We start from the raw sequence: 12,580 nt of genomic DNA, 5'->3' as shown, positions 1-12,580 counted from the left end.
GTATGGGTCCGAGAATGATGGGCTGGGTCGTAGCTGGATTGGTTGGAGGTAGATGGTGGTTCGAGTGTGCGTATTGCGGCGATGCCCCTAATGATGGCGCCATGTATGCTTGAACGACCGGTGGCGTTTGCGAACGCATCTTGCTCTCTTGCTCTTTTTCTGAAACTGTTGGCTCGTGTAGTTGTCGCCTGCGCTTTCGCTTTCGCATGCAAAGGAACACAGTCGCTGCTATAATTACAAGTACAACGATGGGCGTCACAGCTGCAGCAGCATACATTCCCGGATGTGCCATTCCGTTGTTCCCTGGATCCGACCAAGTGCCTCCGCCGTTGCCTCCGCCGTTGCCTGGATCTTGGGTTCCTGTTGGCCATGTTGCACCATACGTCGCTGATAAAGAACTCAAACTTGCAGGCTGTGAGGACGATATGGTTTCTGGAAAAGGGGATGCGGTCACCGGGTATGTGGTCCAGCTAGGTGAAGACGTGGGCTGTATGCCAGGCAGAGGCGATGCACCACCTCCTGTTGCCCCAACTGGTGGCGGAGGTCCAGGAAGGTGAGGCCCTGGATGATATGGCTTACTGATGGAATTGATATCTGTGGGACTCGGGGGCCCGGGTGGACCGAGAATACCCTCAGCAGACGTTGTGGTGGGTTGATCGCCCTCATCAGAGTCATATTCGTCATCATCATCGCGTTCCTTTTCCTTTTCCTTCTCCTTGTCCTTGTCCTTATCCTTATCTTTGCCTGGGGGAGCCATTGGGGCTCAATGTGGGAAAGCGATGCTATGCTTACACAAAATCAATTTTTTTTTGATAATGTCGATCCTTGATGTAGAAGCTGATCGGTAGGTGGTCTGACAGGATTGGTTTCGTCAATCGTACCGTCAAGTCCTTGTATGCAGAACAAGCGTGCGATGGTGATCACCAGCTTTGTTGATATGTAGGAGGTGCGGGGCCGGCTGACGGACTACGAATGTCCTGATACCAAACTTACGGCTGCGTCGGTACTCAATGACGCGAGGATGAGTTCTCCACGGGACAAAAGGTTGTATACAAGTCAAAAAGACGAAAGCGCCATCACGTTCATGATTTTGAATGTGGGGACACTGGCATACTAGAGGTTGGGAGACGGGCCTTTCAAAAGCAACAGCTGAGGGTGGCGCAGACTTCCCTGTGAGGTGGTAATATGCCGTATGTTGTCAAGCCAGCGGACCCCAAGTCCGTAAGACGGCTTGTGGCCTTGGTGGTGGCTGGCTATTGGAGGCGCTCCGCCTCAATGCCTGCACGCTGTGCAACCAAGCTGCAACCCCACTCGCTCGGGATAGGTATTTTTGGCCCCAGCCGTCGATCGGTGGGGAAGCAAACAATATTTATTCGCCTGTGAAGTTGTTTCCTTTGTTGCTTCAGTATAAGTGGTATAATGAATCGATCACTGCCATACATCGGAACGACAGGAGCGACACAAATCGAGCGAACGAGTAACAACAAAGGATGGCTGTGTTAGATGCGCAGGAATAGCCGGAGGTACGATGGAAATCTTACGGCGAGACTTGTTGGTTCTGCCGTCTTGCGCTAGTCGATTGGTGAGATTAGTAGCACCGAGAGGAATGTCCTCTCCTCCTACAGGCTGGCGAAGAGCCAACTCTGCAGCTACCCGTACTGTCGGATAGCCATGATATCACACATCCGGACTTGAAACAACGGAGAGAGCCGATCTCTGCATGCACAGCTTATAGGATTGGATCCCGTCAGCATGCATGTTAGATCTCGGGCAATTGCCGTGTTGCAAGCTTTAGGAACAGATAGGACTCAACAGTCGATGTTGAGCCAATCCGTAACTGCCACCTACTGATTGTGTGACGAGGTACGGCCAGTTATTAGCATGCGTCTTCGGCCGGATTTTCCAAGTTTGTGCCACGAGTAACGTGACCAAAGGTGATCTAACAGCAAGCTGGGCATCACTGACCATCATGGTTGAGCGGCGATGGTCAAGCCTTGGAAGTGTTGTCTTCGGAGCCATTGTCGAGGGCGGAACCTTGGGAAGGCTCGGCTGAAAGACGTTTGCCGGGCTGTCGCTAGAGGTCCTCTTGGCTTCGTCATCGGGCCGCAGCACGCTATCTGCACACTATTCATCACGCGTTCAAGATGATCATCTTCCAACAACCGCTGTGCAAGATATGGCTGATAAGTTGAAGAACATTGCTAAGCAAGGTTGGCATCCGGAGAGGGATCGCGCAGCCAATTCCGATGGAGGTGGAGGAAGGCTAGGACAAGTGGTATGGTCCTCAATCTCCCAGCTTCCTCAACCACAGGCTAAGCCGTTCAGAAAGGAATGCTAGGGAGAGGCGGCGGTAGCAGCTCGCATGTAGAAGCTGCGAAGAGCCACCAGTCTACACCGTTGTCCCAATTAGCAGACCCATCCTCATTTGCACCTCCACCGAAAAGGCTCGATTATGGAGCAAGCCCAGTAGCATCGCGGGCCACCCCAGCCAGTACGACGGCTCCTGCGGGTTCAGCGAGGCAGCGCTTGCAGGAGCGGGAGGAGGCGCAGAGAAGAGCGGAGGAGGAAGCAAACAGGCCGCCCCCAGGGCCCTACAGGCCAGACACAACGGGCCTCGATACATCACATCTCCCCAAGCCGCCTGCCTTCAGGCCAGGTGCTGCTTCTCCTGCTGCTGGCAGCGGATCGAAACCGAAACCAAGTCTTCCCCCACGCCTACCTCCCCGTCAGACCGAGAACCCGAACGAATATACTCCGCCCCCTCCGCCAACATACACTGAAGCTACCCAAGAGACGCCATCAGCAAGAGGAGTGTTGAATCAGGGAGCGTTGAATCGGCTGGGACAAGCTGGTGTTTCTGTGCCCGGGTTTGGTGTAGGCCGAACTGCTTCACCGCCAGTTCCTCCCAGGCAGACCAACTCGCCGCCTGTACCGCCGCGACAGAACTCTGCTTCTGCAGTTCCCACCTCCGCTGCCCCACCGGCAGCAACGACAGGCCGTGGCTCACAGCTGGGCGAATTGCAGAGTAGGTTCTCGAAGATGTCTGCAGGGGGGTCGACCAGCACGGCGCCCACCACAGGAACATCATGGGCAGATAAACAGGCTGCACTGCGAACGGCTAGTGGCCTTCGCGATGATCCGTCGAAGGTGTCAACAACAGACATGAAGAACGCAGCATCGACTGCGAACAATTTCCAGCAGCGGCATGGCGCACAGGTAGCATCAGGGTTCAAGGCAGCGAACGGGCTGAACCAGAAATACGGCATTGCTGGCAGAGTTAACAACTTTGCCTCCGACAACACAGCATCGTCACCGCAGTCACCCACAACGGCAGGACCAGGGGCAGCTGGCAAGAAACTCGCGCCGCCTCCACCGCCGAAGAAGAAAGAGTTGGCCGGAAGTTCGAGCGAGCCGCCGCCGATACCACTGAGCAGCAAACCAAAGTTTTGAGTTCCTCCCTTTCTTGCGCTAGATATCCCGAATGATATTGGACCTTCACGAACCTCAACCATTTTGATCTGACCCCGGGTTGCGCCATGCCTGTCAAGCACTTGCACGAACCCTGAAGAATTGACCTCGGGAGCGTTTGGTCAATGCATGTGCGTCTTCCAGGGTCTGACAGGGGTGTCACCAAAGTTTGGAAGAGCAGTGAAGCTGCAACTGCATGCAGCAGGTCGCTACCTTCCGTGATGCCGTAGACTGTGCGTTAGCATGACCTATACCGTTAGACTTGCGAAGCTATCGGGTCGCTCGATGATTTTAGGGAGGAACAATTTCTTTCACGCCCCTGCAAGGGCAATATGTTTGCCAAGAGCTTCTAGTTCGCGGCTGTGGGTGAAGCCTCGGTTGATGTCATTGCTATGATTTGCTGCAGTGTCGCTAACCTGGCACTGCAAATCGTCCACCAGAATCTTTTTTTCTGACAGAGTCGGAGCGCCGCGTAGAGACGGGAAACGTGGCAAAAGCGAGGCTTGGTCACTGCTGCAAGCTGCAGTCTATCATATATATCTGTTGAGCGTCCGCACTGCGCCTTCCGCCCGTGAAGCAGGTAATTCTTGTCGTGCAAGGCGAATTTACGCTATCGCGTGCTCTCAACAACAGGGTCACCACCGACGTACGCCAACCCTTGGACCGTCCAGTCCAATCCGACACGCGGCTGCTGTGATAGGCCTGTTTGCGGCGACCGATTTGGAGAGCTTAGCGGCAAAAAGTCACAAACCACCATTCTTTTCATTCCCAACGCGTCACGTACCCATTGCCAAACACACCTCGACGCCGCAGCAACATTACGGTCGACGCTGTCCATCTCCGCCCCAACCTGACCTGCTGATCGACTCGGCGCGGGCATACCATCACGCACCTGTTCGCGGGCATACCGTCACGCACCTGTTCGCGCGCATCACCTCGCGCACCCGACCAGCTGCGCGGCAGCAACCACGCCCACCATGTCCGGCGCCGGCCCATCGTTACACACACCTGACTTTCCGTCATGGTCAGTCTTCAAGTTCCCGCCAGACTCTGCGCCCCAGCCAATTACGAATCCGTACGTCATTGAGCCGACCCTCGCGAACCCATTCCATATTCCCCAGAACATCTTCGAAGGCGCGCTGGCCTACAAAGTGCCGCTGGCCATCTCCACCGTGTACGCCATCACCGTCACGTACTTCAATTGGTACAACCGCCAGCACGCGAACAAGCCGTGGAGGATTTCCAAGACGCGACCCTTCTTCGCCTTTGTCATCTTCCACAATGTCTTCCTGGCCGTCTACTCGGCCATCACCTGCGTGGCCATGGTCCGCGCGTTGAAGACGTCGTTCCCTCACTACAGCGACCCCAACTCGGTCGTTGGCACCGTCGACGCGCTTTGCAAGATCAATGGGCCCCGTGGGCTCGGCGATGCTGTCACGTACAACTCGACCACCAACACCTGGGCCAGCAAGAACTCCAATGTTCTCGTCGACTCTACGACTGGCCTGCCAGACCCGAGCGATGTTGGCAGGATCTGGAACGAGGGTCTCGCTTTCTGGGGCTGGTGGTTCTACCTCTCCAAGTTCTACGAAGTCCTCGACACGGCCATCATTCTCGCAAAGGGCAAGCGCAGCACGACTCTCCAGAAGTACCACCATGCCGGCGCTATGTTGTCCATGTGGGCTGGAATGCGCTTCATGGCACCGCCCATCTGGATGTTCGTCCTCGTCAACTCTGGTATTCACGCCATGATGGTAGGCACATTGATCCCGCCTTTGCACACATCACTGACAAGCTATAGTACACCTACTACACCGTTTCTGCCCTCGGCTACCGCGTCCCCAACGTCGTCAAGCGAACCCTCACCACTCTCCAAATCACGCAATTCCTCGTCGGTTCAGCATACGCTGCTATCCACCTGTTTGTTTCCTACACAATCCCCGTCACAGTCGCACACCAGATCGTCGAGAAGGTTGCTCCCAAGCTCAACTCCTCAAGCATCTCGTCTGCCGTGTCTTCGGCCACGAGCTCTGCGGTTGCGGCTCTGCCAACTGCCACTGGCCCTGCTCTGGCGTTCCTTAGGAAGCTCATCTACCGCGCCGCTGGTGACGAAGGTCTTGCTGAGAACATTGCAGTCCCCGGCGAGCCTCTGCCATACTACCAGCAACAGCAGGCATTGGCAGCTGGTCAACGTCCCGAGCATCCCGTTGAGCAACTCTTCCACCGCCCCCAGGAGACTGTCAACAGAGTCATCTACCGCACCGAATACCAGTCTGTTCCTTGCATCGACACCTCCGGACAGGCTTTCGCCATTTACCTCAACTTGATCTACCTTGCGCCGCTGACTTTCCTCTTCATGCGCTTCTTCTTCAAGTCCTACCTCCGCCGCACCTCGCCCAACACCAAGCACCAGACCAAGCACACCGCCGTCCAAAAGGCTACCCGCGATGCCAGCCGTGGCGTTGAACGCGAGCTTGAGTCGCTTGAGAAGTCGGCAGAGGACGCCGTGTCGTCAGCAGTCCACAAGTCAAGGGATGCCGTCCGTGGTCGCAAGTTCAACGCCAACGGCCTTGACAAGGACGAGCGACACGGTTCTCTCAGCCCCGCCAACAAGAAGTTCATCGACAATGTTAACCGCAAGGTCAAAGAGCAGATTGACGGAGAGACTGGAACTGTCGGCGAGAAGGCCAAGCAAGTCGGCAACGATCTTGCCAAAGCCGCGCAAGACACCAAGGCCAGCCTTGAGAAGCAGGCCAACGCCGCTCGCGAGAACTTCGCTCTGCAAGCGCAGGAAGCAAAGAACAAGGCTGTTGATGTGAAGGATGAGATCAAGCAAGAAGCCAACGGTAACGCAAACGGCAATGCCAACGGTCACGCCAACAACTCCGAGGGCTGGGAAACTGCAGGCAAGAGCCCCAAGAAGAAGAACCAATCCAAGCTTCCGCAGAAGAAGAAGGACCGCAAAGAGACCGAGGAGTCCGGCGTCCTCGTCAAGAAGGAAGACATCGAGGACGAAGACGTCAAGAAGCCAGAGAACGAGCCCGAGCCAAAGGACGTCAACAACACGCTTGAGAAGGACGAGGGTAAAGGTCTGTTCTAAATGAGGAATTTTCAGTTTGAGTTAGAACTTGGGTTCAGATTACCAGCTATGACAGTAGACTAATATCTCTTTGGTGTGGGTAAAAGCACATGTAGATCTCGAGCTTGCCGCTTTGGGCCTTCGAATAGTTTGGGCTGCGCGTGGGGAGGATTGAGAGGGATGAAGGGAGAAGGAGGCCTAGTTTGAGTTTGAGCGAGTCTTTTTTTTTTAGTGAGCGAGAGAAGCAAAAGATGGTTAAAAAATTCATTATTGTAATCTGTTCAATGACTGCTTCTTGGGCGGCGAGATGCTTTGCACTAACTGTTTGGTGTTGCTAATCTGTCGAAGCTAGAATCGCTTCGCCTTGTGCTTCCCTCAATCGCAGCTTTCAAAGTCACATCCATACTTTCCTCTGCCTCCATTATCTAACCCAAACCTCATCCCCCAACCCCCCCAACTCCACCCTATCCAAATCCACCCCTCCCCTCTTCCCCTTCTTCACTACTCCATTACTCATCCCCACCCCATCCATCCCCGTAATCCTCACGCCACCAACCCCACCCTCCTTCTCATCATTCCGCGCGAATATCTGGAGTCCGCGCAAATGCGTATCCTTGCCATTCTGGTGGTTCTCCAGGATCTTGATCTGCACCAGGTGCGCGCGCAAGACGGGCATGCGCCGAGGCCGGGACGCAGGCGTAGTCGGAGGATTGGGGTTTGTGGCGAGTGCGGCGAAGGGCTGGCGAGGGAGGGGCCGGGCAGTGGGGGAGGTGAAGGAGGGTGTTTGTGTGTACTGGGGAGTCTGACCAAGGGCGTTACCAGTCTGCGGGGTTTGGTGGAATTGAGGAGTTTGCGCGTGTGCGTAGCCTAATTGGGGGGTTTGAAGCTGCTGGCGGGGATGCTGGGGATTGTTGTTCTCAGAGTCTGATGAGGCGTCTGTGGGGTGTGTGGGTTGGATAGTGTCGATGGGGAGAGGCGCGCGGTCGGTCATTCGCGTGTCGCCTTCTTCGTCTTCGTCGTCGCCGTCGTCGTCTGGGTCGCCGACGGCGCTGAAGTCAGCCCAGATCCAGCCGCGGGGGCTTTCGAGCTTCATCTCGCCCCACTCTTGCAGGTCGTTCATGCCGCTGCCTGCGAGGAAGATGATGCGCGTGGGCGTGTAGCTTTCATCTTGCTCGAAGTCGAGAAAGAGCCGCAATCCTACGATCCGGACGAGCTTGAAGAAGTGTATGTTGAGGTAGTGCGGCTGTGGGCCGTCGGACTGCCAGAACAGTGAGGTAGAGGGATGGCGGAGTTGGGGAATGCTGCAGCCGGGCTTGGAGCTGGATACGGTCCACGAAGCCAGAGTGCTTATTTCGCGCAGATGGGGAGGCGGAGGGTCGAGATTGGGAAGTGGAGTTTGGGGTGCACCAGGGGCCTCGTCGTCGTCGTCTTCTTCTCCAACCAATTCATCTTCTTCTTCCTCGTCGTCTTCCTCTTGCATATCATGTGGTCCGGCGGCGTGACCGTTGAAGCTTAGCTCGACCTCGCTATCTGTGTCATCTGGGTCCTGCGCATGTGCTCTGTTTCTCAAAGATGGCGGCATGTTGAGTGTTTTCGTGGATAATGGCAGTTGTGGATCGACCAAGTCACCCCTCCAATAAGAAGCATCCCAAATTGTCGTTGAGAACTCGGGTGAACCAGATCAACGGTGTTCAGGCTACCTTTCGTGGAGCTGTACAGAATATGCAGGGATTGCGGGTTTGACCGCAGGACAAATGAGATTTCGGGGACCGGGGTGAGTGAAGGCAAGCGCGTATAGTGGAGTCTTTGAGCGAAGACCGTTATCCAGAACCGTTTCTTGTCGCAGGCTTGGTGACAGATAACGTTCTAGGCGTTCGTCACGGATCTTGTTTGCGGTACCATGGGATCGTGGCGTTTTTAGCAATGTGTGAGGTGGATTCGATGTATGAATTGAGTGGAGGGAGGTGTTTGCTGGGTATTAGCAGCCTCAAAGTCAACTAGAAGCCTCGTTATCGGATTAAAAGAGCTCGCGACGTGGCCGCATCGCCGTGCACTTCCAAATTCAACTCTAACTTCGGGTGAGGTTTCTTCACGCGTGAAATGGTTGTTGATTGGCCATGGTTGGTCAACAGATCATCAGGTGGAAGGGCTAGCAGAAGAGGCTAGCGTAAATTGCTTTGTCCACTATGGCCGTTCCTGCAGCACTTCTCCACCCCACTCGACGCCCTGTGTCGTACAACATCACAAGTTTCTGGAAATGCATTCGAGTTCCGCCCATGTTTCGTCATCGACATTCTCATTCTCGTGCCGCGTACGGCCCGACTGGATCTTTGGCTAGGTACGAGGGTCTAACGGCGCCGATTACCTTTGGGCCAGACTCCGCAATAGACGCGGCTTATGACACTCGTACCCTAGATAGACTTTGCGATGGAATACTGCCCATGTGCTCGGTTGGTTGTTAAGAGAAGACGCGTCACAGCTCGCATAATCATGGCTACCCATTCCAGCAGCATGTCCATGTTTTCTTTTCTGAGTGGCACGATAATTGGGAAAGTCGACTTCCGCTCCTTCGACTCCCACACAACGAATTATATTTTGCTTATTGCGACCAAAGCGCTTCCGACAGCTGCTACGCCGATATTTGTCCTACCCTTGTGTTGCAACGCTCGGATCGTGGCGTGCAGCGCATGTTGTGCAACCATGTTGATCTACTAATGCTACACTTGTTATGCTGCTGTTCAGCCACTATTTTCTTCCTGCGATCATCCCTCCTTCACCGTCCTCTTTGGTCCCTAGTTCCTGGTTCCTGAACGCGCCGTTTGGTGCCCTAAACTTCCCCGCACGTCAAAGCTACGACTAGCACATACGCTGGCATTAGAATCGATACTTGCCCAACCTTATCTTCAAGCTTCAGCCACCATCGAATTTGCTGCCCAATAGACGCGTGGGGCCCGGGTTGGGTTATACGCACTAATTACCTAGAGGTCTACACGGTACTGCCGAGCGTCAAGTACGACTGCTCCTACAACTCTGTTCCTCATGCTCAACGATACACAGGATGGCGCATAGCGATGAAAGCTTAGCACGATCAGGGGAACAGAAGGAAAGAATCACAATCGCTTTTCTGGCCCTGGCATGGATCTTCTTGTTACTTCGGATCTGGACCCGGACATTCATCATATCCAATTTCGGCTGGGATGACTCAATTATGATATTGGCCACTGTAAGTTGTCTCCAAACTCAGCAGCCCGAGTGTGGAGCTGAGAATGTCGTAGATGATCTTCACAGTGTACTGCGGAGCTTGTTTCTATATCGACGCCAACGGCGGGGGAACTCATATCTCCAATTTAATACACCTCAGGCTGCTCACAAAGGTCAGTACACATCTCAAACTTTTGCGGCGAAGATTACTGACACAATCAGTGGGTTGTGGTTAGCGAGGCAACCTATGTTGTTGCGATGATGATGTTGAAGATATCTCTGGGCATCTTCTTCACGCGTATCGTTGTCAAAACCTGGCAAATAGGGCTTATCTACGTCAACGTTGGTGTTAGTAAGTGACAATGTGCGAACTGTGCGTAAGACGAGCACTGATTTTATACCTTCTGCACAGACATCATTTCTTCAGTTGCGACATTCTTCTACGTCCTCTTCCGGTGTGGCTCGAATCTCGACATCTATGCGGATCAACAATTCATCAACCAGTGCACTTCGCGAACGCTGGATCGCTTTATGGCTTATCAACAAGCTTCCATAACTACTCTCACAGATCTAGTATTCGTCGTACTACCCATCTTCGTTCTCTGGAATGCGAACATGAGTAGGAGAAGCAAGATATCCGTAGGCCTCATCTTGAGCCTCGCCACTGCGTGCGTTTTGCCCTCATTTTTTCGACTCACTCTCCTTCTCGCTTACAGCTTCGGCCTCTGCTATGGAATAAATACTAACATCACACAGCGGAGTCATATGCTCGCTTCTTCGGTTTCGTTACGTGGAGGGCCTCACTGACACCGCCAACTTCTTCTGGGCTTCCGTCAACATCGCCATATGGTCCACTATCGAATGCGGCACCAGTATCGTTGCCGGTTGCCTCGCAACCCTACGTCCCCTGCTCAAACGCTTTGTCATCACCGCTCGGTCTTCAACCGCACTGGGCAGCAGCTACATCAAGCGAGCTAGCAGAAGCGTCAGATCGAACGAGCGGTCCACTACGAGCACGATCCCACATTACAATAGCGCATCAAAAGAAGCAAAGGTTCGAGAGTCAACGATTCTGCCTTCGAATGGAGACACCCTCTTGGAGTTCTTGGCCCGACCGAATGAGGAGGTGATTATGTTGAACGACAGGGGAGAGCACAGCAGAGAAAGCACAGACCGCATATGGCGACAGCCAAGTGTGAGTAGTGTGGCATCACCGCCATCGGCGTTGACAAATGAAAAGAGGCAGACGAGACATACTAGCTGGTCGTTCCGTAACGTTGGCTCTCATGACAGAGGGACGAGCGAGCGTTCGTTCTTCAACGATTAGGCCTCAAACTGCTTGAACGGAGGTGACAAGACTTCGCAGCTTCACACTGTTGAGGGCGATGCTATGAATTCATTTGTACATACGAATTTATATCAAAACGGTGTTGACGCCTGATGAATATATGATAACCTTAATGGGCAAACTAATGTCGATTGTCTGCGGTATGCATAATTGTCGATAGGCCAGCCAGAGCGTTGATCGATACTTTTTCAAAGACAGGACGATTGCCGTACAAACCCGGGTAGGCGTTTGATCAAGCATGAATAGGTTGGCAGAAAAGTCTCCTTTGTTAGTTGTCGGCAGTACCGCTCAAGGAGGCAAAGCACAAAATACGGTCACAAGACAGGTCAACGACCCCGGCCTTGTACGAAAACGCCGCATCAACTACGGCATACATAACCGAAGTGTGATCTCATCAATCACTGCAATGATCAGATCAAATCTAAGTCCATGTCTAATCCACTACCTTACACTGTCTCCCGAGAGTCATTTGCTTTCTAACCTTTCCACTATACCTTATTCCCATTTCTTCCAGCTTATTTTGTCACGCGCTTCTTTCTCACCTCCAATGTAGTCATCTTTGTCTTCTTCGGTGTAGAAGTAGCTCTTGTCGCCTTCGCCGCTTTTGCTTTAACCTTCAAGTCTTCGAAGAGACTTTTCATAGCGTCTTTAGACTTCGATTCCTCGACGCTCCTAATACCACTAAGCTCCTTTCCTGTCTCTTTGGCTTTGATATAAACGCTGTATGCCTTCATTTCGCAGTGAGTCCAGAAATGGCGTGTCAGTTTGCTTTCAATGACTACATCGAACTTTTTCTTTGGGTGGATGTAAAAAAGGTGTTCTAATCAGCGTCAGCACTTTTATTTATATCTTTCACAAGCCTTACTTACTGCCAATTTCGTTCTTCATCTTTTTATTTTCATCCCAGATTTGTAGAGTTTGTATTTTCTTTTCATCTATATAAACGAAGCTAATATAATCATGATAGTTTGCAGAAGCTGCGTTCAGTTCTGAGGATCCTACGCTTGAAGCAGTGCTCGAGCCCACCATGCTGATAGAATCATCTGGCGAGACCGTATCTGCCGTGCTCTCTGTATCGCTGGTGTCCATTGTGTTGGGTACATGTTTTGCATCTTCCAGACTTCCTGGCGAATGTGTTTGTCCTGCATTAGAGGCGCTGGGCTCATTGGCAAGAGTTTCTTCGTTGTTAGTGGGCATGACTTGTTTTGGTGCCAGTATGCTGTTCTTTTGTGATATTCGATAATAGTTGTGCGTAGTGCAGTTATTATGGTAGGAAAGCACCCTTTCCCTTCGCTCTTATACTGTCGCATGAGTCTAGATTGTGAACATCTTGTCATAGTTGTAAGACTTGAAGGAATATGGAGTCGAATATCGAAGACTCAAGGTAGGGTGAGTCGGAGAAGTAGTGACTCCGGAGCGTTCACAGTCTTCCGTACGCTTTCAACGTACTCATAGCCCGATAGATTGCAGAAAGCATGACAAGT

At 52.9% G+C, this 12,580-nt stretch overlaps 7 protein-coding genes across 7 annotated transcripts; 3 read left to right on the top strand and 4 right to left on the bottom strand.

The window, feature by feature from the left end:
• Positions 1–470: 470 nt before the first annotated feature.
• Positions 471–757, bottom strand: SNOG_02452 (hypothetical protein; the record flags this gene model as incomplete). Its single annotated transcript, XM_001793005.1, has 2 exons — positions 471–487; positions 580–757. 2 exons carry the CDS (start codon positions 755–757, stop codon positions 471–473), a joined length of 195 nt encoding a protein of 64 aa, XP_001793057.1.
• A 1,419-nt stretch (positions 758–2,176) lies between these two features.
• SNOG_02451 (hypothetical protein) lies at positions 2,177–3,463 on the top strand (the record flags this gene model as incomplete). Its single annotated transcript, XM_001793004.1, has 2 exons — positions 2,177–2,275; positions 2,326–3,463. The coding sequence occupies 2 exons, from the start codon at positions 2,177–2,179 to the stop codon at positions 3,448–3,450; spliced, it is 1,224 nt and encodes a 407-aa protein (XP_001793056.1). The 3' UTR covers positions 3,451–3,463.
• On the bottom strand, positions 2,820–3,512 carry SNOG_20024 (hypothetical protein; the record flags this gene model as incomplete). The annotated part of the gene is made up of 1 exon (XM_001793003.1): positions 2,820–3,512. The coding sequence occupies one exon, from the start codon at positions 3,510–3,512 to the stop codon at positions 2,820–2,822; it is 693 nt and encodes a 230-aa protein (XP_001793055.1).
• Positions 3,513–4,445: 933 nt separating this feature from the next.
• On the top strand, positions 4,446–6,836 carry SNOG_02450 (hypothetical protein; the record flags this gene model as incomplete). Its single annotated transcript, XM_001793002.1, has 2 exons — positions 4,446–5,222; positions 5,270–6,836. The coding sequence occupies 2 exons, from the start codon at positions 4,446–4,448 to the stop codon at positions 6,566–6,568; spliced, it is 2,076 nt and encodes a 691-aa protein (XP_001793054.1). The 3' UTR covers positions 6,569–6,836.
• A 132-nt stretch (positions 6,837–6,968) lies between these two features.
• Positions 6,969–8,129, bottom strand: SNOG_02449 (hypothetical protein; the record flags this gene model as incomplete). The annotated part of the gene is made up of 1 exon (XM_001793001.1): positions 6,969–8,129. One exon carries the CDS (start codon positions 8,127–8,129, stop codon positions 6,969–6,971), a length of 1,161 nt encoding a protein of 386 aa, XP_001793053.1.
• Positions 8,130–9,605: 1,476 nt separating this feature from the next.
• Positions 9,606–11,075, top strand: SNOG_02448 (hypothetical protein; the record flags this gene model as incomplete). Its single annotated transcript, XM_001793000.1, has 4 exons — positions 9,606–9,770; positions 9,971–10,100; positions 10,161–10,416; positions 10,505–11,075. The coding sequence occupies 4 exons, from the start codon at positions 9,606–9,608 to the stop codon at positions 11,073–11,075; spliced, it is 1,122 nt and encodes a 373-aa protein (XP_001793052.1).
• A 536-nt stretch (positions 11,076–11,611) lies between these two features.
• On the bottom strand, positions 11,612–12,293 carry SNOG_02447 (hypothetical protein; the record flags this gene model as incomplete). Its single annotated transcript, XM_001792999.1, has 2 exons — positions 11,612–11,916; positions 11,966–12,293. The coding sequence occupies 2 exons, from the start codon at positions 12,291–12,293 to the stop codon at positions 11,612–11,614; spliced, it is 633 nt and encodes a 210-aa protein (XP_001793051.1).
• Positions 12,294–12,580: the final 287 nt, after the last annotated feature.

This window comes from Parastagonospora nodorum, assembly GCF_000146915.1.
Source record: "Parastagonospora nodorum SN15 chromosome Unknown scaffold_3, whole genome shotgun sequence".
Lineage (NCBI taxonomy): Eukaryota > Fungi > Ascomycota > Dothideomycetes > Pleosporales > Phaeosphaeriaceae > Parastagonospora > Parastagonospora nodorum.
This window is presented reverse-complemented; position numbering and strand designations above follow the sequence as displayed.